The 26,154-nt window shown below is 45.1% G+C and overlaps 2 protein-coding genes across 13 annotated transcripts in view; both read left to right on the top strand.

The window, feature by feature from the left end:
• Positions 1-18,535, top strand: part of WNK2 (WNK lysine deficient protein kinase 2) — a 119,137-nt gene extending 100,602 nt beyond the window's left edge. For 10 of the 12 annotated variants that reach the window (XM_047700736.1, XM_047700726.1, XM_047700734.1 and 7 more), the window contains 2 exons: positions 15,599-15,704; positions 18,342-18,535. In XM_047700736.1, the coding sequence (XP_047556692.1) occupies positions 15,599-15,704; positions 18,342-18,348 (113 nt within the window). In that variant the 3' untranslated portion in view covers positions 18,349-18,535. Of the gene's footprint in view, positions 1-15,598; positions 17,283-18,341 lie in introns of those variants that run through there. The other 2 variants (XM_047700727.1, XM_047700724.1) reach the window with 2 other exon arrangements.
• The window catches only part of PTPDC1 (protein tyrosine phosphatase domain containing 1), a 643,782-nt gene that overhangs the window by 121,262 nt on the left and 496,366 nt on the right, over positions 1-26,154 (top strand). The window lies entirely within an intron of this gene.

Below are 26,154 nucleotides of genomic sequence, written 5' to 3'. Positions count from 1 at the left end.
CCCCATCTCTGGTGCCTCTGCTTATCCAGTCCCTATTAACTTTCATTCTACATTCTATGGATATAAGTGGCATCGTGTAGTGTCTGCCCTGTCCTGTGTTCAGCCTACAGCATACAGCTGGGCTGCAGCTGGGGGATGAGAAGGAAACAGGGAACACAGTAGTACTGTACTACACTTATCATGGTGAGCATTTTGTAACGTGTATGTATCTTAAATCACGATGTTGTAGGTCTTAATTTAGTATTTTATGTCAACCACACTTAAATTAAAATTTAAAAATTACTTTTTTCCAATCTTTTAATTGCAAAATATAGGACATAAAATTTGCCATCCTAGCCATTTCTGAGTGCCGGTTTTAAGTGCATTAAGCATTAATTAATATTGTTCAAGCATTGCTACCATGCATCCCCAGAATTTTTTCATCTTGCAAAACTGAAATTCTGTCCTCGTTGAAAACGACCTTCCCATCCCCCACTCAGTCCCTGGCAACTGTGATTCTACTTTGCAGCTGCAGGGCTCGGACCGCCGGAGGCGCTGTCAGAGGAACCCTACAGTACTTGTCCTTGTGGGGCTCATTTCACTCACTGTAATGTCCTCAAGGTCCACCTACGTTACAGCCTGTGTCCACATGTCCTCCTTTTTAAGGCTAAATGCTATTCTAGCGTATGTACACACCACATTTTATCCATTTATCGACTGAGGGACGCTCGGGTTGTTTCTACCTATGAGCTGTTGTGAGCGATGCTGCCACGAATGGGGTGTGCAGGCATCTCGGAGTCCCTGCTTTCCATTCTTTTGAAAGAGTACCCAGAAGCAGAATCACTGCATCATACAGTAATTCTGTTTTTGTTTTTTTTTTTTAAAGATTATTTATTTATTTGACAGAAATCACAAGTAGGCAGAGAGGCAGACAGAGAGAGAGGAGGAAGCAGGCTCCCCGCCAAGCAGAGAGCCCGATGCGGGACTCGATCCCAGGACCCTGAGATCATGACCTGAGCCAAAGGCAGAGGCTCAACCCCCTGAGCCACCCAGGTTCCCCCAGTAATTGTTTTTAACTGTTTGAGGAATTGCAGACTGTTTTCCACAGTGGCTGCGCCATTTTACATTCCTGCCAGCAGTGAACAGGGTTTGTCTCTTTTCATTCTTGCCAACTTTTTATTTTCTGATTTTTTAAAATAGTAGCCATCCTAATACCACTGTGGTTTTGATTAGTACTCTACTAATGATCAGGGATGTTAGGCCTCTTTTCGTGTGATTACTGGCCATTTGTAGATCTTTAGAGAAACAGCAGTTTAAGTCCTTTGCCTATTTTTATTTTTTGTTTTTTTTTTTAAGATTTTATTTATTTATTTGACAGACAGAGATCACAGTAGGCAGAGAGGCAGGCAGAGAGAGAGGAAGGGAAGCAGGCTCCCTGCTGAGCAGAGAGCCGGATGCGGGACTTGATCCCAGGACCCTGAGATCATGACCTGAGCTGAAGGCAGAGGCTTAACCCACTGAGCCACCCAGGTGCCCCTCTTTGCCTATTTTTCATCAGTTGTTTTGTTTTTATTTTTTGTTATTTTTTTTTTAAGATTTTATTTATTTGACAGAGAGAGATCACAAGCAGACGGAGAGGAAGGCAGAGAGAGAGAGAGGGAAGCAGGCTTCCTGCTGAGCAGAGAGCCCGATGTGGGACTCGATCCCAGGACCCTGAGATCATGACCTGAGCCGAAGGCAGCGGCTTAACCCACTGAGCCACCCAGGCGCCCCAGTTGTTTTGTTTTTATTACTGAGTTTTAGGAGTTCTATCTTCTGGATTTTAATCTCTTATCAGATATGTGATCTGCAAATACTTTTTCCCATTCTATTGAGTGCCTTTTTACTCTGTGGACAGTGTGTTTTTTTTTTTTTTTTTTAGATTTATTTACTTGAGATAGAGCACAAGCAGGGGGAGGGGCAGAGAGAGAGGGTGAAGCAAACTCCCTGCTGAGTAGGGCACCTGACACAGGGCTTGATCCTGGGACTCTAGGATCATGACCTGAACTGAAGGCAGATGCTTAACTGACTGGAGCCACCTAGGTGCCCCTGGACAGTGTCTTCTGATGCACAAAATTTTTTAATTTTCATGAAGACCAATCTACCCGTTTTTTCTTTTGTTGCCCATCTCTTTGGTGTCATAGCCAAGAAATTATGCCAAATCCAATGTTGTGAAACGTCCCCCCTGTTTCTTGCTAAGAGTTTAGTAATTTTAGCTCTTATGTGCAGGCCTTTTATCCAGTTTGATTAATTTCTGTATATGGTATGAGGTAAGGGTGCACATTTCATGCTTTTGCATGTAGATAACCAGTTCTCCTACATCATTTGTTGAAAAGGCTCTCCTTTCCCCCAATGAATGGACTTGGTACTCTTGTTGAATATGAACTGACCATATTTGCACAGGTTTATTTCTTGCTTCTTTGTTTTTTCATTGGTATATATGTCTGTCCTTTTTCCAGTATCACATTGTTTTGATTTCTTTAGCTTTGCAGTAAGTTTTGAAAACAGGAAGTGTGAGTCTTCCAACTTGTTTTGAATTGTTGTGGTTATTCGGGGGTCCCTTCAGGTCCATATGAATTTTAGGATGGGTTTTTTCTATTTCTTGAAAAAATGTCTTTGGGAACTTAACAGTGATGGCAATGAATCTGTAGATCACTTTGGGCAGTACTGACTGTAACCACACACGTCTTCCAATCCATGACCTTTTTTTCTTTCCATTTATTTATGTCTTAATTTCCTTTGGCAGTTGTGTGACTTCCAGTGTGTAAATCTTTAAACCCCTGAAGTTATTCCTAAATATTTTATGGCTTTTCTATTATCTATTATTGTAAATGTAACTTCTTTAATTTCCATTCATTTTTTTTTAAAGATTTTATTTGTTTATTTGATAGAGATCACACGTAGACAGAGAGGCAGGCAGAGAGAGAGAGAGGGAAGCAGGCTCCCCGCTGAGCAGAGAGCCCGACGGGGGACTCGATCCCAGGACCCTGAGATCATGACCTGAGCCGAAGGCAGCGGCTTAACCCACTGAGCCACCCAGGCGCCCTTTAATTTCCATTCAGACTGTTGTTAGTGTATAGAAATGAAACTGATTTTGTAACCTGCAACTTTGCCGACTTCATGGATTAGCTGTGTGAATCCACACAAGCATTCTTTATGGTTATCCACATGTAAGGTTTTGTCATCTCTGACCAGGGATCATTTTACTTCTTCCTTTCCAACTTGGCTGCCTTTTTTCTTCCTCCCTAATTTCTTTGGCTAGAACTTCTAATATTATATTGAATAAAAGTGGCAAATACAGGTAGATTTTCTTGTTCCTGACCTTGAAGGAAATGTTTACAGACTTTCACCACTGAGTATATAATGTTAGCTGTGGGTTTTCATATATGTTCTTTATCATATTGAGGGCGTTCTGTTCTGTTTGCAGTTTGTTGGGTGCATTTATTATGAAAGTCGGATATTGTCACATACTTATTCTGCATTAAATGAGAGGATTGTAGGTTTCTTTATCCCTTCAGTCTTGTTAGTGGTATATTACATTGATTGATTTTCATGTTAAAACACTCTGCTTGGGGCGCCTGGGTGGCTCAGTGGGTTAAGCCGCTCCCTTCGGCTCAGGTCATGATCGCAGGGTCCTGGGATCAAGCCCCGCGTCAGGCTCTCTGCTCAGCAGGGAGCCTGTTTCCTCCTCTTTCTCTGCCTCTCTGCCTGCTTGTGATCTCTCTCTGTCAAATAAATAAATAAAATCTTTAAAAAAACAAAACACTCTGCTTTAATTCCTGGGATAAATCCCACCTGGTCATGGTGTATATACATACTCCAGTTATGCTACTGAATTTTATTGAAGACTCTTGCATAAATATTCATTGGGTATTAGTCTAATTTTCTTGTGATGTATTTATCTGGCTTTGGTAGCAGCTTAATGCTGGCCTCATAGAACGAGTTAGGAATTATTCCTATGTCTTCCAACTCTTGGAAGACTTTGAGAAAGAATGGTGTTAATTCTTCTTAAAAATCTGGCTTCTCTTTGTTGAGACATTTTTTATTACTAATTCAATCTCACTACTTGTTATAGGTCTGATTTTCTGTTTCTTCTTGAGTCCGCTCTGGTAGTTTGAGTGTTTCTAGAGATTGTTCTATTTCATCTAAATTATACAGTTTAGTAGCTAAAACCTTGTCCATTTGTTGATCTCTTCAAAGAACTGACTTCTGGTTTCATTTGTAATTCATTTGCTTTACTTTTTCTTCATGACTTCCTATTTTCTACTTTATTATGGTATGCAGTTAGATTATTGATGTAAGATATTGTTCAATGTAGGCATTTACAGCTATAAATTTCCTTCTGAGAACTTTTGCTTTGTCCCATAAATGTCTATGTATTGTATTATCCTTTTCATTTGTCTCAAGTTACTTTCTAATTTCCCTTGTGATTATTTCTTTGACTCTGGTTGTTTGAGTATTTAGTTTTGTATATATGACAGTTTTCTAGTACTTTTGTTATTGATTTCTAATTTCATTCATTATGTTAGAAAAGATACTTTATACTTTATAGTATTTCAGTCTTTTTAGATATGTATTATATTTATATTGTTTGTGTTTATTTATTGACTTTTTAATGGCCTAATATGGCCTATTCTTTAGAGGTTCCATATGCACTTGAAAGTACAATCTGCTCTTGTTGGGTAGAGTTTTATTAGGGCTAATTGGCTTATTGTACTTTTCAAATCCTCTCCTTATTCATCAGTCTCATTATTCTAACCTTTATTGAAATTAAAGTATTAGAGTCTACAATAGTGTAGAACTGTTTCTCCTTTCGGTCCTATGTTTGCTTCATATAATTTGGGGCTTTGTTTTTAGGTGCATATATAATTGGCAAATTTTGATGTATCAAGTTTTATCAATATATGGTATTCTTCTTTGTCTCTTATAACCTTTTCTGACTTAAAATCAGTTTTGTCTGATAATAAAACAGCCACCCCAGCTCTCTTTTTCCATCTTTTTACTTGCAACTTCTTTGGGTCTTTGTATCTCAAGTCTCTGGTAGCGGCATAGAGACTGGCCATGCTTTAACCTCTCTGCTAACCTCTGCTTATTAGAAAGTTTAATATATTTAAAGTAATTAGGGATAAGGAAGGAATTCTGACTTTTAACTATTTGTTTTCTTACAAGTTTTTATTTCTCAACTCTAGTTAAATTTAGTATAAAATTAGTCTAAAATTTAGTTGTTCTTTTATATTGTATACTTTGTATTCCCTTCTTTACTTTGTTAAATATTTTAGTTATTTTCTAACTGGTCCCCTTACTGATTACAGTTAACATCTGAAAATGACCTAGTTTGAATAATACCAACTTTGTTTCAATAGTATATAAACGCTTTGCTCCTATACATCTCCATCTCTCCCCCTTTGAATTTTTCCCGACTATTCATATACTGTGCGCCCGTTAACAGTTATTATTATGGCATAATGGGTTTGCCCTTTATTTTTTTAAAGATTTTATTTATTTATTTGACAGAGATCACAAGTAGGCAGAGAAGCAGGCAGAGAGAGAGGAGGAAACAGGCTCCCCACTGAGCAGAGAGCCCGATGCGGGGCTCAATCCCAGGATCCAGGATCGTGACCTGAGCCGAAGGCAGAGGCTTTAACCCACTGAGCCACCCAGGTGCCCCTGGATTTGCCCTTTAAATCATATAGGGAAAGAAGGAATTAAAGCCAAAGCACAGTACATTTATCTACATAGTTACCTTCTTTATTTCTTCAAGTGGCTTTTATCCTTCCATTCAGTCTGTAAGACTCTACCATTTCTGGTAAGGCACACCTTTTAGTAACAACTTGTCTTAGATTTGGTTTATCTGGGAGTCTTAGTTTTTCCTTCATTCTTGAAGAATCATTCTGTTGAATACAGAATTCCGACTTGACAGTCTCTTCTCTACTTCAAGTATTTTTTCCTGCACACTCTCTCTTCTCCTGAGACTCCCATAATGTCTATACTGGCCTGCTTAGCCGTATCCCACAGACCCTTCAGGCTCCATACAGGTTTCTTCATTTTTTTCTTTCTGCTCCTCAGACTGGATAATATCAATTGTATGGTCTCAAGTTTGCTGATTATTTATTTGCTGTTCAAATCTGCGGTTGAGTCCCTCTAGCAGATTTTCAAATTTCAGTTCAATTTCTCAGTTCTGATATTTCTATTTGGTTCCTTTTATAATTTGTCTTTTTATTGATGTTCTCATGATGTCCTGCACAGTTGTCCTGGTTTCAATCTGTACATGGTTTCCTCTAGCCCTTTGAGGATTTTAAAGTCTTTAATCCAGGGGTTCCTGGATCGCTCAGTTAGGTGGCCGAGTCTTGGTTTCGGCCCTGGTCATGATCCTGGGGTCCTGGGATTGAGCCATGACTCGGGCTTCACACTCAGCAAGGAGTCTGCTTAAGGATTCTCTTTCCTTCTCCCTCTGTCCTTCCCCTGCCCCAACACATGTGCTCTCACTCTTACTCTAAAAATAAATAAATCTTAAAGTCTTAAGTCCCATGTCTAGCTTTCCTCAGAAACAGTTTCTGTTTCTTGTTGAAAACCAGGCACTTACATATTATAATTAGTAACTGAATCTGATTAGAAATCAGATTCTCCTCTTTCCCAGTATTTGCTGGTTTCGATGAATGCTTAGCTTACATTAGCTTGAGATATCCTTGAATATCAGGAGCTAAAAAAACACCTCTTCCAGTCTTTACAGATTGATTGGCTCAAGGCTAGAGAACTCCTTCAATACTTAGCCAGGCCATTTACAATTTGCCTATGCTTGCAGTGTGATGAGTGGTGAAAGCTTGGTTTTTTTTTTTTTTTTTTTTTTTAAGATTTTATTTATTTGACAGAGACACAGAGAGAGAGAGAGGGAACACTAGTAGGGGGAGTGGGAGAGGGAGAAGCAGGCTCCTCGCCGAGCAGGGAGCCCGATGTGGGGCTTGATCCCAGGACCCTGAGATCATGACCTGAGCTGAAGGCAGAGGCTTAATCAACTGAGCCACCCAGGCGCCCCTCTCTTTTTTTTTTTTTTTTTATAGAGAAAGAGATCACAAGTAGGCAGAGAAGCAGGCAGAGAGAGAGAGAGGGGGAAGCAGGCTCCCTGCTGTGCAGAGAGCCCGATGTGGGGCTCGATCCCAGGACCCTGAGATCACGACCTGAGCTGAAGGTAGAGGCTTAACCCACTGAGCCACCCGGGCGCCCAGCTTGGGTTTTTCTCAGGTTTTTTTTTCCTGGCAGTGTACCCTGAATAGAGCATGTGCATGACTTTCTAAACTCCCAGCACACACATACTTTTTAATGCCCTCATTTCCCATAGAAACACTCTACCATGCTTTTCTACTATGGCTTTTAGGAAATCTACCTATATCATGATTTTTATTCTTTGGCCCCAAGCAACTGTGGATTTTTAAATTGCCTTACAATTATGAGTAATGCCTGCCACTCTTCTGCCCTTAGAGAGTTCTAAATATGTACAAACAGCTGTGTGTACCTTGTGTCAGTCCTTCAGGTGGCCCATACATAGGTTAGAATAGACCTACACAATAATTTTTAAGGGGTGCCTGGGTGGTGTAGTTGGTTGGGTGCCTGACTCTTGGTTTCAGCTTGGGTCAGGATCTTAGGGTTGTGGGACTGAGCCCTGCCTCAGGTTCCAGACTCAGCATAGAGTCTCCTTGGAATTCTCTCTCCCTCTCCCTCTGCCCTCCCCATCATGTTCTCTCTCTCTCTCTCAAAAAAGAAAAAAAAAAGAAATCTTTTAAAAATACTTGGCTTCTTGGGGCGCCTGGGTGGCTCAGTGGGTTAAGCCTCTGCCTTCCACTCAGGTCGTGATCTCAGGGTTCTGGGATCGAGTTCCGCATCGGGCTCTCTGCTCGGCAGGGAGCCTTCTTCCTCCTCTCTCTCTCTCTGCTTGCCTCTCTGCCTACTTGTGATCTCTCTGAAAATAAATAAAAAATAAATAAATATAAAAATACTTGGTTTCCTTAAAAAAAATAGTAATAACCTGCAGTAATAGCTCTGCTCCCTCTAGAACCAAGGACCAGGTTCCCACACTGGGAACATAGGCTTCCCTCCTTAAGACGCCTATAAAGCTAGGGATGGGCAGGGCCTGGGGCCAGTAAAAATACCAAAGTGCTTTTCTTTTTTTATAAAGTTTGCCTAGGGGTGCCTGGGTGGCTCAGTTGGTTAAGCATCTGCCTTCAACTCAGGTCATGATCCCAGGGTCCTGTGATCGAGCCCTGCACCAGGCTCCCTGCTCAGAGGGGAGTCTGCCTCTCCCTCTGCCGCTCTCCTACTCGTGCTCTCACTCTCAAAAAAAAAATAATAATAATAATAATAATAATAATCCTTAACAAAAAATTTGCCTTTTTCTTGATTTGTCCTTTACTTCTGTTTGGTTGCTATAAGCCTTTAACTGCTTTCTGGAATTCTGAAAAAGTTGGTTTTGATAGTTTCTGGTTCTTTTCAATGCTTCTGTGGAAGGATGGAAGTTTAAAGGTGCCTACTCCATTTTGCTTATGTATTTGTACTGAGATGTTATATTCGTGAATATTGTATCAATCACTGAAAGAGGAATTTTTATAGTTTCCCACTATGGTTGTGGGCTTGTGTATTTCCTACTGTATTTCTGATTTTTCCTTTATATATTTTGAGGCCATGTTATCAGTTATATTCAAATTGAGATTTATTATTCATCTTCCTTGTGACTTTAAGTACCTCCTAATGACTTTTGCCTCTAAATCTAGTTTCTCTGAAATTATTGTAGCTATGCTAGCTTCTGTTGGGTTATTATTCACATGGTATGGTTTCCTATCCTTTACTTTCAGTACTTCTATATCCTTGTTTTAGATGTATCTTTTGTAAAAAGCACATAACTTGGGTTGTTTTATTCCTTGATTCTACTTTTAAATTTTATCCATTCACACTTAATGTAATTGCATATACAGACCACTGAACAATACAAGGTTTAGGGGTACTCACACCCTGCTCAGTCAAAAATCTGCATATTACTTTTGATTCCCCAAAACTTAGCTACTGCTAGCCTTACCAATAACAGTTGCTTAACACACATTCTATGTTGTATTATATACTGTACTCTTACAGTAAACTAAGAAAAAAGGAAATAGTAAAATAGCAGAAAAAAATTTACAGTAGTGCACTATAAAAAATCTACTTATAAAAGCAGACCTGCACAGTTCAAACCCATTTTCCTCAAGGCAAAGTGTGTATTTTAGCTTAAATCCATTATCTTATCATATATTTTCTGTTTGTCCTATCTGTTCCGTGTTCCTTTTTCTCTCCCGTGTTCTTTAGAATTTGTTAAATTTATTTTCTTACTCTTTTCCTTTCCACTATTAGCTTGGAAATTTTACTTTCTCTCGCTGTTCATTTAATGATTAGATATTCTAAATACTATAGCATACATCCTTACTTTATCACAGTCTAATTTTCTTTAACCTATTTCCCAGGCAGTGGTAAGAACATTAAACACTTCTCATTGCTTTTACTCCCCCTCCTAACATTTATTTTTTTCAATTCTATGTCAACTTTCAGTCTCAGAATACCTCTTTTATACAGTCAATATTCATCTATATCTGCATATTTATTGTGTTTTTTTCATTTCTTCCTGCCTCTAATCTTCCTTCTAGGAGCTTTTTCCTTCAGAATTTCCATTAACATATGTATACCAGTGACTTATACCTCAGTTTTTGTCTAAAAGTTACTTTAAAAAAAGATTCATTTATTTGAGAGAGCAAGCACCCATACACAAGTGGGGGAAGGGGCAGAGGGAGGGGGATAGACACTTAAGCAGACTCCCTGCTGAGCAGAGCCTGACATGAGGCTCCATCTCACAACCCTGATATCATTATCGGAGCTGAAACCAAGAGTTGGACGCTCAACCAGTGGGATCCACCAAGGCACCCCATGAAAAGCTCTTTATTTCATTGTCAGTCTTGAAGGATATTTTTAATGGGTATAGAATTCTAGGTTAGCGATGACTTTCAGCTTTTTGACGCTATTTTTCTCTTGTTAGTTGGCCTCCCTTGTTTTTCTTTTAAGTGAGCTTCCAGTGTGTTACTCTGAATTCTTTTTCTTCTGACTTCTGCTAGTTTCATTTTCAGAAGATTTATCATGAGATGCCTAAAAATATACATTTTTATTCTACATAGACTTCATAGGGCTCCTTGACTCTACAGTTTCATTTCTTGGTCAAATTGGAATGTTTTTCTGCCATTTCCTCATCTTCCCATACTGCTGACCTACTCTCCTGCCCCTATTTTACTCCTGAGACTCCAGTCCATATATAAGGTCTTTTAGTCTATCCTTGGTCTCTTACATGTTTTCTCATTTTTTCTCTCTTGACAGTTTATTCTGGATTATTTCCTTCAGGTCTTTTAGTTCACTAAATTATTCTCTGTGTCTATACTGCTATTAACCCTGTAAATTGAGATTTAAATTTCAGTTACTGTATTTTTTTTAGATTTCTTTGAAAGAGAGAGAGGTGGGGAAGGGGCAAAAGGAGAGGGAGAGAGGAAATATTGAGCAGACTCCCTGTTAAGCGTGGAGCCCAACATGGGGTTTGATCTCACAACCCGAGCTTAAATCAAGCCTGCTGCTTAACCAACCGTAGACACCCAGGCACCCACAGTTACTGCATTTTTACTGTATTTGTTTTCTACACCCCATCCACATCTGCTTTCTGTACTTCAAGTTTTTCTTTTATTTCTTTTTCTTTTCTGACTGCTCTGGCTAGTACCATGTTGAATTAAAGTGGTGAGAGTGAACATCCTTGTCTTGCTCCTGATCTCAGGGAAGAGCTGTCAGTTTCTCCCCACTGAGCATGATGTTTGCCGTGGGTTTTTCATCTGTGGCCTTTATCATCTCCAGGTATGTTAGCTCTAAACCCACTTCGTTGAGGGTTTTTTTGTGATTGGGTGTTGAATTTTGTCAAATGCTTTTTCTGCATCTGTTGAAATGATCATATGGTTCTTGTTCTCTTGTTCTCTGGTTCATACATTCCCTTGTTGATGTGACATGTCACGTGATTTCCAAATACTGAACCACCATTGCAGCCCCAGGAATAAACCCCACTTGATTGTGGTGAATCATGTCTTTGAATGTATTCTTGGATTCGGTGTGCTAGTATTTGTTGAGGAGCCTTGCATCTGTGCTAATAAGAGGTACTGTCCTATAGTTCTCTGTGTGGGGGGTCATTAACCTGGTCCTGGTTTTGGTATCAGGGTAATGGTATCACTCACAGAAAGAGGTTGCAAGTTTCTCTTCCTCCTTTATTTATTTATTTTTTGGAATAGCCGGAGAAGAATAGGTATTAACACTTCTTTAAATGTTTGGTAAAATTCAAACCATGTGAAGCCATCTGGTCCTGAACTTTCATTTTGTTGGGAATATTCTGATTATATCAATGGCGTTTTCATTGTTGGGGATCAGTCTGTTCAGATTTTCTCTTTTTTCCTGATTTGGTTTTGGGAGGTGGCTTCTTTTTCTAGGAATTTATCGATTTCTTCTAGGTTGTCCAAACTGTTGGCATGTCATTTCCCATACTACTTTTATGTGGTCCTTTGCATTTCCATGCTATTGGCTGTTACTGCTCCTTTCTCAGGTCTGACTGTGAGCCCTCTCTCTCGTCTGTCTGCCTCTCGATGAGTCCAGCTAAGGGTTTATCAATTTGTTGATCTTTTCAAGGAACAAGCTTTTGGTTTTATTGATCTGTTCTGTTGGGTTTTTCTCAGTTTTCACTTATTTCTACTCTAATCTTTATTATTACTTCCTTCCTTCGAGTGGTTTGGGGTTTTATTCCTCTTTTCTAGCTCCCTCCAGTGTAAGGCTAGGTTGTTTGAGATTTTCTTGCCCCTTGTGGTAGGCCTGTAGTGCTTGCTCTACGCTTCCCTCTTCCAACAGCTTTTGCTGCATCCCGGTGATTTTGGACCGATGTGTTTTCGTTTTCACTCATTTGTGGCCATGTACTTTTTTTTTTTTTAAATATATTTATTTATTTGACAGAGAGAGGGATCACAAGTAGGCAGAGAGGCAGGCCGAGAGAGAGGGAAAGCAGGCTCCCTACTGGGCTGGGAGCCCCATGTGGGGCTCGATCCCAGGACCCTGAGATCATGACCCGAGCTGAAGGCAGAGGCTTAATCCACTGAGCCACCCAGGTGCCCTTTTGTACTTTTTGATATCCTCTGATTTCTTGGTTAACCCACTATTTCACTGTTTAGTAGCATGTTATTTTTAGTCTCTACATATTTGTGTTCTTTCCAGATTTTTTATTTCTGGTTGATGATTACTTTCATACTGTTTTAGTCCAAAAAGATTCATGGCATGACTTCAGCCTTCCTTAACTTGTTTGAGACTTGTTGTGTGGCCTACTATGTGATCTGTTCTGGAGAAGGCTCCATGTGCACTAGAAAAGAATGCGTACGCTGCTGTCTGGGGATGGAGTGTTTTGAATCTATCTGTTAGATCCATCTGGTCCAGTGTGTCATTCAAAGCCACTGATTCCTTGTTGACCTTCTGTGTGGCTGATCTCTCCACTGATGTCAGTAGAGTACTTGAGTCCAACCAGACCAGATGTCTGCTCCTAGTCCCGGGCTGGGGCCATGACTGGACTGTTGTGTGTGGTTATCGTCCCCTCTCCCTGGGCTGATGCTGGCCTCTGTTGGCGCTGCTTGCATTCTGTCAGGGTTCTGGTGCTGCTTTGGATGGTTCCGGCCAGGTGTGTCGGGCCAGGTGTGTCCCAGAGGGGCAGGTCTGCAGGAGAATGCAGGGGAGGGGCAGGCTGTGCAGGTCAGCTGTAGGAGGGGATCAGAGGAGCTCAAAACCATGCAGATGTTGCCCAGGTTGGAGGGGGGCACCTGCAGCTGGGTGCAGGCTGGTGCCACTATTAGCAGGAAGAAAGTAAAATGTTCCTGCTGCCCTGGTTCCCAGAGGTATCCATGTATCTAGGGAGGGGAATAGTACCTATGACCTTTTTTGTTCTTGGAAAGTCATCTAAACGTCCCTGCCCCTGTGGCACTCACTGTGAAATTAGTGAGTGTTCTCGTAGAAGCAAATGTTCTTCAGACCATTGCTCCAAGGCTGTCGCAGCAGGGCCATTTGTTGTGCTGCCTCTTCAAGGCCAGGAATCCGTTTCCTCTCCCTCCAGGCTCTCCAAAGCTGGGCTGGCTAATTTTTGAAGTTCCCATGTTATGCCCTGCTGATTCTAAGACCTGGCATAATTCTACCCGCCCCCATTTTCATGCGGATTCTCTGTGCCTGGGTCTGTTTCCCTCCTTTCTCTGTCCCTGAGGCGTCCTCCCTCCTGCAGACAGTCCTCAGTCTGTTTGGAACCAAACAGCATCTCTATCCTTCTGACCTGCTTTGATGAGGCCTCTTCTCTGCATTTTGCTGTGGAGAGTCTGTTCTGCCAGTCTTCAGGTCACTTTCTGGGTTATTTACACTGATGTAGGTGTTATCCAGGTGTACCTGGGATGAGGTGAGCTCAGAATCCTCCTGGCCCACCATCTTCCCTGGAAGTCTGTTATATCCTTTTTTGTAAGTTCCTCGTTCTCTGCCAAAATTCTCAATCTTGTCTTTCTTTCACATAGTATTTTACAGTTTGTTTTCTATTTCACCTTGTTTTCCTTTATATTGCCTTATCTTTTAAAATTTTAAGTTATATGAGATGTTTTATATGAAAATTTACCTGTAAAACAAAATGGAGGCCTAGAAATTGCTCTTATATCGTTTCCATTGGTCTTTGAGTGCCGTTTCACATTCTTACTGGCTTTCTTTTGTAAAGAGCCTGGTCAGCGATCTTTACCTTTTAAAAGTTGAATTATCTCTTGATTATTGATTTGTGGGAGTTCATTGTATGTTCTTTCACATATGTACACATCATGGATATGTTCTATCGGTCTGTGGCTTGTCTTTAATGGTGAAAATGACATGGCAGACATTTTAGTATTGTTGGGGTCCAGTTCATCCCATGACTTAATTTTTCTGTCCTATATTAGGGATTTTTGCGTCTCTCAAATTTGGATATTCTCTATGTTCCTGGGTTTTTCCCTAGAAGCGTCACTGTTTTGGCTGCTGCACTGAGGCCTGAAAGCCTATGGTCTGATGGAGGTGTCAGGATCCCCGCATCCCGTATGCACATCTGGCTGTTACAATGCCTTCTTTCCCACACTGCATCGCACAGACATGGGTCACGTGGTCCTATATGTGTAACTGAACTGTCACATCAATCTGTTCTTTCATAATTTTAACAGTACCACCCCCCGATGCACCGCAGCTTGTAGTATATTTAGTATCGAGGAGGGTACAAACTCCAATGTCCATCTTCTTCAAGAATTTGATTTTTCAGGGCACCAGGGTGGCCCAGTCGTTCAGCGTCTGCCTTCGGCTCAGGTCACGATCCCAGGGTCCTGGGATCGAGCCCCTCATCGGGCTCTCTGCTCAGCTGGAAGCCTGCTTCTCCCTCTCCCACTCCTTTTGTTTCCTCTTTCACACTCTCGCTCTCAAATAAAATCTTTAAAAATAAGTAAATAGATTGTATTTTCTTAAATTTCATTTTCCAGTTGTATATTGCTAGTATATAGAACTTTGTATTTTGTATCCTGCCATCTTGCTACATTTGCTTGTTCTAGAAATCTGTTTTTATAGTGTTTTTTCTCCAAGCACAACCTTGTCCTCTGCAAATGAGGATGGTTTTCCTTTTTCTTTTCTAATCTCTGGCTCTATTCTTTTTCTTGCCTTGGCTGGGACTTCCCACACAGCGTGGACTAGGAGCAGGGCAAGCTATAGGGGAAGTGCATTTGGCATTTCACAGCAGCGTAGGTTTGGCCGCAGGTTCCAGAGAAGCCCTCACAGATGGAGGAAGCATCCTCCGGCCTTGGCTGCTGTGCCTTCTGTGAAGGAGCGTGGAACTTCTCAGCTGCTCTCCCTGCATCTGCAGGGAGCATCACCCAGGCTTCTTCCTTACGGTATAACTGGGGCAAGAGGCAGCAATATTCCCTGGGAAGAGCACCCTTGCATTTCTGGGGCTGACTCCACTTGGCTGTGCTCTTTTCACGGCTGCTTTCTTCGAGCTGCCTGGACTTCGGGCACTGAAGGCTACTGGTCTGTAATCTCTGTGGGCTCAGTTTTCTGTATCATGGTTATGTTGGTCTCACCACCCATCTTTACTCACTCTCCCATCCTTGTGCTGCTCCTTCCTTTGGGGTGTGGAAAGAGGTGGGCCTGCCCTGCCATGAGTTCCTGGGCTCAGGCCCTTCCATAAAGACCCTGACCGGTCAAATAGGAAGCCCTGGGGTGGGGTGTGCAGTTCCTCACTGTACCCACAGGGTCCACTTTGGCCCACGGACAGCCGGGCCATGAGGTGGCCAGGCTGCGGCTTTGGGGAGACTGCTTCTTCGCCCCATGCTGTCACTTTGGTATCAGCCATTAGAAGACACCCCGTAGCAGGTCCTGAAACTACTCTCTGCTGAGGAGAGAGCACCTGTGGGGATCCCTGGGGAGGCCAGCTTTTGGCAGCCACATGTGCCTTCCTCTTCTTGTCTTGTAGATGAACGCCCCTCGAGCAGCAGTGGGGACACCATGTCTGGCCCCAGCGCCCAGCCCTCTAGCCACCGCGGCCATTCCTGGAACCGCCCCAGCCCTGCCCATGCCAGGTACTGCCCTTTCCGGCCTACCAGCCCCACCCCGTGCCCAGACTCTGGGCCAGTACGGAATACTATTCCCACCTCCAGTGTCCTGGGGGCCCTGGGCAGCCCAGGTGGGCGGCCCAAACCCCAACCCCAGGCTGGGCTTGGGGGCAGCAGATGTGCCTGCACTGCCTGCATTCTTGCAGTCGCCTGTGGTCAGCGCACCGGGCCCTAGACTGCGAATCACATAGCTCTCTCTTACCACCTGTCAGCTGGAATGCGTGGAACTGAGCAGTCTGGAGGAGCCAGGTTGCGGCTTAGCCTCCGAGTCCTGCCCCGCCTGCCCGTGGGTGCCTGGCGAGGGGGCCGGTGCGTGGGCAACGCTTGCTTCCTTGACTGCCGCAGACCCTGTTCCCTCTTATGTATCCGTGGTCTACACCTACAGCCTTTGCACCCACTTCCTGTACTTGAATCGATGGTTAGAACGTTGTAATCACCCTGCAGAAGTCCAGTGCCTTGAATTCCAGCTTTTCTGTTCCCTGATGAAGAGAGATGTTTAAAAAAAAAAAAAAATCATATGTTGAAAAAATTGTATTTCATTTTGGTAATTGGCTTGTGCTTTGATATCTTGCCCATTTTCAGTTGCAGAGATAGTTTATAAATCTGAAGCTAAAGCCTGACTTTAGATCTCTCGTGTAAATGAGGTCTCTTTGGGCTCCTCTGGTCCCTGAGAGCAGACAGACGGACACCCCCCGCGCCCGGCCTCCAGCAGCAGTAGTGCTCTGGGTGCAGCCAGCAGGCTCCCCGGGGATGTGTGCTTCCTGGGGGAGCGTGCTGCTGGCAGCAGCAGGTCTCTTGGTAAGGAATATGAGCAGCTATGTTTGGCTGTGCAGAACCTGCTAGAAAATGCTAGATGAGCAGGCACACCCTCTTGACCCAAAGCCGGTGGGCGGCAGGCAGGCCACCTACCCTGCAGAAGACCGCACAGTCCCCTCAGCTCTGGGGTTCTGCCGACCCTCCTGCTAGCTGTGCTTCCTCTTCTATCACTTGCACGGAGGCCTGGGTCTCACTCTGCTGTGTGCGTGCAGGTTGCCTTGCCAGGGCCAGGAGGACCCTTTCCCTGAAGGTTTTAGTGGGACTCCTCCCAGATGGGCACCACACAGCCCCAGGAGGGAGCTGAAGTCCCTGCTCATGGCCAAGACATTTTCACTTCCCCTCAGAAGGCAGCTTGGGCCGCCTTGCTGTGAACTGTATTGTTCTGCCGTACTGTGGGACCTCACAAGAATGGGCTGAATGATTTTACATGGATTATTCCATCAATTCAGTTAGAATTGAGTTTTCTAGGTGATTACGCAGTCTTCTGCCAGGGCACAATGATGTAATAAGAGATTTCTGTTCTCTGTAATGTGCCCTGGGTCCCTTGGTGTAGAATTTCATGTATCTGGTTCCTGAGGGGGGGTGGAAGCTGCCTTCTCCTGCTCTCCCTAACTCCCTGCTGCACCAGAGGTGAGATCTGGGGTCTGGCCTCGTACATGTATGGTCAGTGGCACGGAATCCCCAAGAGATTGTACATATAAAGGAGAAAAATAAACATTTTTGCTTGAAAACAGTGTGGAACAACATCTTTTCCTTTCCCTCTGCCCATGTCAAAGCAGCCAGGCTCCTAGGTTGTCCTGGGCACAGCCTTACACTCCGCTGCCAGAGGCCAGGGTGGCTGTAAGGAGACGTTGGATTGAATGGTGGGGTCCAGGTCCCCAGCAGGAGCCACATCTGGTGTGTGCTCAGCTGGCTCGGGATCCAAGTGGGCTGTTAGGTGGACTCACCACCACCACCCCCGGCCATTTTCGGCACATGGTGCTTGCCAGGTGTGGCCTGGGATCTGAGGACCCAGGTCTGCTACCTCCAGGCCTATCTGCTGGGCTTTCTGCCACTCTGGACATACAGTGGGCTCTACCCCATGGAGAGTGTGACTCATGGGCAACTAACTGGTGCCTCTGACCCCTGTCCACATGGACTGACTTGCACAAAGCAGGCTGGCAGAGCTGGAGGGAGGTGAGCTCCTTTGTACCTTCTCCTGGATCTGCACTGGGCTTGCAGGCTTGGAGAGGACATGAAGGTTGGAGCATGTGTAAGTTTGGTTGGAGCATGGCACTTGGTACCTGTCTGCAGCCGACCCACCCTCGATGGCATCACACTCAGTGGTCTGCGCTCCTGCCCATGCCCTGTACACACTCACGCTGAGGTTTACAGTGCCTCCTGGCCCAGCCAGCTAAGAGGTAGTCAGGCCCTATGCCCATGCTGTTGGAGGGAGGGGACCCCCTTTTCAGAACCAGTGCAGATCCCACAGCCCCATCTGCTGCCTCATCTGACACCGGCCTGGGCAGAGCTGGGGCATCTCAGGGCTGTGGCTTCTCTCACTGCACCCAAGGAGCTTGGCACTGCAAACACGCAGGTGCCAGCAGGCCCTGTCTGGTCCTGGGCAGTGGCTCCATGCAGAAGCTGGCCCAATGGCAGAAGCTGCCTGGGGTCTGCCTGCACAGTGTGGGGGTCAGAGACCACCAGTTCCCCCATGGGAGTATGACCGTCTGGCCACGCTGTTCCACCTTCCAGGGCCTTGTGTGACGAGTTGGGCCTGTAATGAGCTGTGGCGGTTTTGTTTTCTAGATTCTGAGAGTGAGAAGCCCGACTGAGCCCAGGCAGGCCAGCCCGACCCCGACGCCAGGCCCCGTGTCGTCACACGTGGAGAAGGCGAGTCCACGCCTCGTGTCCAGTTCACGCTGTTTTGTAACCACTTTCTAAGCATTTTTTATTCACAACTGGAAACACAGACGTAATGCAAGAATAAAGAATATTTTGGGGGAAAAGGGACTTTGGTTTTTCAAGCTCTGTCCTATCTAGTGGCCTGAGACCATAGGAAGTGAGTAAGGGGTGCTGGAACATGTCCTGGGACGATGCAGCAGGACAAGGTCTGGGGGCGCCTTTGACCAAGGGGTTCCTGGTGTGGTGGGGAACTTGCATGTTTACGTAGCACTTTATAGTGCACCTGCTAGCCCAGGGTCCTCAGGCTGGGACAGCAACTGGCACAAGCCAGAGAGGTGATGAGGTCCCACCTTGCTCAGAAGCAGCCAAGGATGAGGATCGTTTTCAGGACCCTCCCCATCATGCCAGGGTGACCGCGGTCTCTGGCAGCAACGGGCCCTAGGAGACCAAGCAGCAGCACCCATTACATTCGGCCCTTGGCGCACACAGCTCCACTCATTTTGCTGACCTGGGGGCTCCCCTGCTCTGTCTCAGAAGCTCAACACTCGCGCTTGGGGCACAGCGTGGGCATCCACAGCAGCCTGAGACCTGTAGCCACAGCGGATGGCAGGGCTAGGGCTGCACCCCCAAAAGAAAAATGGGAAGCCTGCAAGCAGCCTCACAGCGTCCTGCAGTGGAGGGGCTGCAGCGTGGCCTGGCCTGGGGGGATGGGGCTCACGCTGGAGCCCAGCTCAGGGGTCCCACTCATCAGGATGAGGAACTGCAGCTTTGCTGTCATTCCTCTTGGATGACAACTTAGTGCTTCCTTCAGTGGTGACTGTAGGGCAGGGCCACCAGCACCTGGGGCGAGCTGCTGCCGGAGCCCCAGATGCTGCAGGGCATGTGCAGTTGTCACGGGGGATCTGTGTTCATCACGACAAAACATCAGCTGAGACGAGACTCCTGACCAGCTGGCTGATGAAAGCAGAGCAGCATGGACTTTGCAGGGGACGTGTGCATGTGGTTTGGGGACACTCATGAGGACTGTCCACCCCAGCTCTCTCCAGCTCTGCATGCCCCTGCTCATGTCAGCTTGCCCTGGCCTAGCTCGCATCTGGGCCTCAGTCCCTGCTCTTGTCTGTGAGGGAGCAGAGCAGGCAAGCACGCAGCTGGACGGAACAACATCCAGTGTTTTCCTCGGGTTCTCTTTGTCCCTGTCATGGCTGGTCCTAGGTTCCTACTGCACTAGTAATGTACAATTTACCTTTTCATCTTTTTAAGCAAGTAACATCATAGGTGCTAATGGTAAACATGACGAGGGCAGAAGGCTGGAGGCCCAGCAGGCGCTCATTCCCAACAGTACTTGGACACAAGGACCTGGGAGACCCAAGGGTTCCTTAAGAATTTGAGGAGGCAGCACCCAGATTCCTTTCTTGTGGGGGAGGATTCTGGACAAGGGAGATTTTGGGATGGAACACCTGTTCACACCACAGCTCAGGTGAGGGTTTACCCACTTTCCCTAACTGGCAACCCCTAGTTCCTGGGACCCCAAGAAGCAGTACCTGCCCTATTCCCACTCTAGGAGCAGCAGGGTCCACCCTGCAAAGGGGACTACCCTCTAGAAGCAGCTCTTGATCGCCATACTGCTGAGCACAGGTGGGGTGACAGGCTGGTGATGGCCATGAGCAAGCTGCCACCCCAGGGGGTCCTGCACACCCAGGTCTCTGGAACTCCCAGGGTAAGCCCCAGTCCCCCATCTCAGGTCTGAGATTCCCTGTGCTGGCCTCCTCTCAGATGTGCCCTGCACGTGGCTGCCTGGGCGCCTCTGCCCCCTGGGGCTGCCCGGGCGCCTCTGCCCCCTGGGGCTGCCCACCCTCATTCTCCTGCTGCTCCAGGACTCCTCTCTGGCCCTCTCAAACCCTCAGGATCTCCCCCGCACTTAGTTCTGTCACAAGGCTGGTGGGAACCGCTCACCAGACCCCACAAGGGTCCTATGTATACATCTCACTTGTCACACTTGGCTTCAAGCCTCTCAAGGGAGAACTCAGGCGCATCCCAGAACCATCCTCAATAAGCACAGTGGTTGCACGGTGAGCTGTGGGCAGAAGCCTGTGGCTGCGGCTGCTCATCGTTACTTACAGGGTTTCTGAAATGGAACAGACCTGCCCCCAACCTGGTGCCTTCCCAGAGCCCCTGGGCCCAGCCCAGACTGCTCCAGGACAGGAATGGCACCATTGTCCAGGTTCACCCAAGCTCTTCCCACAGGTCTAGGTGCTGAGCTGCAGACTCTGCTCCCAATTCTCATTCTTCCCCAGAGAGCTCCCCGTCCCACTCTCCTGCAGCGCCTGCCATGGTCTGTGTGCATCTGCTCTGGGCTGACGAGCTTAAGTTCTGAAATGTGCATCTTATTAAAAGGCTAGGTAATTCTCTGTGACGTGGGAAAACCCAGTAAAACAGAAGAAAGCATCCCCAGGGTTCTGAGCACCCCGGCTATGCCATGTTAGCACTATGTTTCTAGATCATAAATAATTCTGCAGTCTATCCTGGGAGTCCAGCCTTGACTTAATGTTTTTTTGGAAAATAGTGTGTCTCAGACTGCCATCCCAGGATACCAGATGGGGCAGCTTAAACAACATACATGCATTTCCCCCAGTTCTGGAGGCTGGAGTCTAAGACCAGGTGTGGGCAGGGCTGGTTTCTCCTGAGTCTTCCTCTCTTGGTATGTGTCTGCCCTCTTGTTCTGTGTTCATCTGGCCTCTCTGTGTGCACCTGGCAAAAGTGTGTAAGCTCTGCTCTCTCCTTCTAATAAGGGCACTGATCTGTCAGATCAGGGCCCCACCCATGAAGCCCCACTGGACCTTAATTACTTCGATAAAGGCCCTATCCCCAATGCAGCCAGCAACATATGAATACTGGAAACAAACATTCAGTTGGGGACACATGGCTTATTAAATTGGTTTTTTTTTAATATAAAGATTTTATTTATCTGACAGAGAGATCACAAGTAGATGGAGAGGCAGGCAGAGAGAGAGAAGGAGGGAAGCAGGCTCCCTGCTGAGCAAAGAGCCCGATGCGGGACTCGATCCCAGGACCCTGAGATCATGACCTGAGCCAAAGGCAGCGGCCTAACCCACTGAGCCACCCAGGCGCCCTTAAATTGTTTTGATATACAAGCCATTTGTACAATGGAAACTATACTCATCTCTACTTGCATACACACATATCTTAAAACTAGGTGAATACCAAATGGGTGCACATGCACACATACACGCACAGAAGGAAGAATGGGATTAAGACCTATTTCTGGCAAAAAACTGAAAGGAATCACCCACTGCTCCCTTTGCTGGCTCCTACATGAGGTCATGGGGAGATGGGGGTCAGCATCCCTCCCTGACCCTAAAGCACCACTGACAGTGGTCAGGGGTGAACACAAAAGGTCATCTGTGTGGGGCTGGTCAGCACACCCACATTGAGGACCACAAAGCTCTTGGTTTAGACCTCAAACACACAGAACCACAGAAGACAGGAGAAAGGGGAACAAAGAACAGATGAGAAATAAAAATCAAATTGCAAGATGAGATGTCCAACCCTATCTACAGACATATTTTGTAATGGTATGTAAGTGGTCTGATCACTTTAATAGAAGAAACTGTCAGACTGAATTAACAAACCAACCAATGTTGCACACAACAAACCTATTCATACATAAAGGCACACAGCTAAGGTAAAAGAATTGCCCAAATACACCATCCTAACATCAGTCAGTGGAGTGACTGTTAATATCCAACAATGTAAATTTCAGAGCAAACCTTATTATGAGGAAAAAGATCATTTCATAAATAAAAAGGGCTCAACTCATCAAGAAAACATAAAATTCAAAATATGCTCATAACGAGTTTCAAAATATACGAGGAAAACACAACTGCAAGGAGAAATGGACAAATTGGCGATCACACTCTGATATTTCAGTGTCCCTCTCTCAACTGATAGAATAAAAAACCACAATAAAGTCTGATCCCACTTTGATGTATGACTGTTGACAACTTTTAAGCCCTGTCCTCCCTCTTTCCCTTCTGGGCACGTCTGGACAGCAGATGAGCAGCTCAGGTGCTCCCTCCCCTGGCACCATGGGAAAGTCACACCAGGAGTGGAATCCCTCATTCTGACCTTACCCCAAACCACCATCAAAATCCCAAGCCAGAGTTCCAAGGAAGATGACAGAGTATCCTAGGATACACCAAGATAACACTCACATGAGTGTAAATAATAACCCAGAAAATCACCTGAAGACAAGCAGAAAAGACTCACCACAGCTAAATGCAGAGAAGAGGCCACAGTGAAGGGGTAGGAAGGGCAGAGATGTGGTCAGGAGCCAGAAGGACACACTTACTGTACCACAGATGAAGGGATGTCTTGGGAGGGAAAAGGAGCAGATCCTCCACTGGGCACCCCAGGCATGGGGGATCCACACAAAGAAGATAAATCCCCAAAACATTGGCTTAGAAACCCAGAGGGGACTGACTTTAAGTTCTTACAATCAGTGGGTCTTAACACCTGGAAATTTAAAGATCAGCAAGATCAGCTCTGGAAGAGCCAGAGGGCAACATGTGCACTATCCCTGCATTCCCCTGGGGTCCTGCCCCGCTGGGACACACCTGGCCCGGACACACCTGGCCGGAACCATCCAAAGCAGCACCAGAACCCTGACAGAATGCAAGCAGCGCCAACAGAGGCCAGCATCAGCCCAGGGAGAGGGGATGATAACCACACACAACAGTCCAGTTATGGCCCCAGCCCGGGACTAGGAGCAGACATCTGGTCTGGTTGGACTCGAGCACCCTACTGACATCAGTGGAGAGATCAGCCACACAGAAGGTCAACAAGGAATCAGTGGCTTTGAATGACACACTGGACCAGATGGATCTAACAGATAGATTCAAAACACTCCATCCCCAGACAGCAGCATATGCATTCTTTTCTAGTGCACATGGAGCCTTCTCCAGAACAGATCACATAGTAGGCCACACAACAAGTCTCAAACAAGTTAAGGAAGGCTGAAGTCATGCCATGAATCTTTTTGGACTAAAACAGTATGAAAGTAGACATCAACCAGAAGTAAAAAATCTGGAAAGAACACAAATATGTAGAGACTAAAAATAACATGCTACTAAACAGTGAATGAGTGGGTCTACCAAGAAATCAGAGGAAATCAAGAAGTACATGGCCACAAATGAGTGAAAACGAAAACACATCGGTCCAAAATCACCGGATGCAGCAAAAGCTGTTGGAAGAGGGAAGCGTAGAGCACTACAGGCCGACCACAAGGAGCAAGAAAATCTCAAACAACCTAGCCTTACACTGGAGGGAGCTAGAAAAGAGGAATAAAACCCCAAACCACTCGAAGGAAGGAAGTAATAATAAAGATTAGAGTAGAAATAAGTGAAAACTGAGAAAAACCCAACAGAACAGATCAATAAAACCAAAAGCTTGTTCCTTGAAAAGATCAACAAATTGATAAACCCTTAGCTGGACTCATCGAGAGGCAGACAGACGAGAGAGAGGGCTCACAGTCAGACCTGAGAAAGGAGCAGTAACAGCCAATAGCATGGAAATGCAAAGGACCACATAAAAGTAGTATGGGAAATGACATGCCAACAGTTTGGACAACCTAGAAGAAATCGATAAATTCCTAGAAAAAGAAGCCACCTCCCAAAACCAAATCAGGAAAAAAGAGAAAATCTGAACAGACTGATCCCCAACAATGAAAACGCCATTGATATAATCAGAATATTCCCAACAAAATGAAAGTTCAGGACCAGATGGCTTCACATGGTTTGAATTTTACCAAACATTTAAAGAAGTGTTAATACCTATTCTTCTCCGGCTATTCCAAAAAATAAATAAATAAAGGAGGAAGAGAAACTTGCAACCTCTTTCTGTGAGTGATACCATTACCCTGATACCAAAACCAGGACCAGGTTAATGACCCCCCACACAGAGAACTATAGGACAGTACCTCTTATTAGCACAGATGCAAGGCTCCTCAACAAATACTAGCACACCGAATCCAAGAATACATTCAAAGACATGATTCACCACAATCAAGTGGGGTTTATTCCTGGGGCTGCAATGGTGGTTCAGTATTTGGAAATCACGTGACATGTCACATCAACAAGGGAATGTATGAACCAGAGAACAAGAGAACAAGAACCATATGATCATTTCAACAGATGCAGAAAAAGCATTTGACAAAATTCAACACCCAATCACAAAAAAACCCTCAACGAAGTGGGTTTAGAGCTAACATACCTGGAGATGATAAAGGCCACAGATGAAAAACCCACGGCAAACATCATGCTCAGTGGGGAAAAACTGACAGCTCTTCCCTGAGATCAGGAGCAAGACAAGGATGTTCACTCTCACCACTTTAATTCAACATGGTACTAGCCAGAGCAGTCAGAGAAGAAAAAGAAATAAAGGGCATCTAAATTGGTAAGGAAGAAAATGACATACTGTATACAGAAAACCCTGAAGACTCCACCAAAACACACACAAAACCTACTAAAACTGATAAACCAATTAAGTCTCAGGATACAAAATCAATCTACAGAAATCTGTTGCATTTCTACACAATAACAAGGCAGCATAAAAAGCAATTAAGAAAACAGCCTGGGGGGGCGCCTGGGTGGCTCAGTGGGTTAAGCCGCTGCCTTTGGCTCAGGTCATGATCTCGGAGTCCTGGGATGGAGCCCCGCATCGGGCTCTCTGCTCAGCGGGGAGCCTGCTTCCTCCTCTCTCTCTGCCTGCTTGTGATCTATCTGTCAAATAAATAAAAATAAAATCTTTAAAAAAAAAAAAAAAAAGAAAACAGCCTGGGGCGCCTGGGTGGCTCAGTGGGTTAAGCCGCTGCCTTCGGCTCAGGTCATGATCCCAGGGTCCTGGGATCGAGTCCCGCATCAGGCTCGCTGCTCAGCAGGAAGCCTGCTTCCCTTCCTCTCTCTCTGCCTGCCTCTCTGCCTACTTGTGATCTCTCTCTGTCAAATAAATAAATAAAATCTTAAAAAAAAAAAGAAAAGAAAACAGCCTGTCTACAACTGCACCAAGAAGAATAAAATACCTAGGAATAAACTAAACCATGGAGGTGAAAAACCTGTACTCTGAGAAAAATGGAAGATTGATAAAAGAGACTGAAGATGACTCAAACAAATGGAAAGACATTCCATGCTCATGGGTTGAAAGAACAAATGATGTTAAAATGTCCATACTGCCCCAAGCACTCTACAGATTAACGCAATTGCTATCAAAAACACCAATAGCATTTTTCACAGAATTAGAGCAAATAAAATCGTATTATTTGTATGGAACCACAGAAGACCCCAAATAGCCAAAGGAATCTTGAAAAAGAAGGATTGGCAGTATCACAATTCCAGACATCAAGTTGAACCACAAAGGTATAGTAATCAAAACAGTATGGTACGGGCATAAAAACGGACATACTGATCCGTGGTACAGAAGAGAAACCCAGAAATAATTTCACAATTATATGGTCAACTAATCTTTGACAAAGGAGGCAAGAAACTGCAATGAGAAAAAGACAGTCTTCTCAACAAATGGTGTCATGAAAACTACATGCAGTGGTGCTGGGACAGCTACATGCAGAAGAATGAAACTGGACCACTTTCTCACACATTACACAAAAGTAACTGAAAATGGATGAAAGGCCTAAATGTGAGACCTG

The sequence above is a fragment of the Lutra lutra genome, chromosome 13 (assembly GCF_902655055.1).
Source record: "Lutra lutra chromosome 13, mLutLut1.2, whole genome shotgun sequence".
In the NCBI taxonomy this organism is placed as follows: domain Eukaryota; kingdom Metazoa; phylum Chordata; class Mammalia; order Carnivora; family Mustelidae; genus Lutra; species Lutra lutra.
The sequence above is the reverse complement of the archived record's forward strand: the minus strand, read 5'-3'. Positions and strand labels throughout refer to the sequence as shown.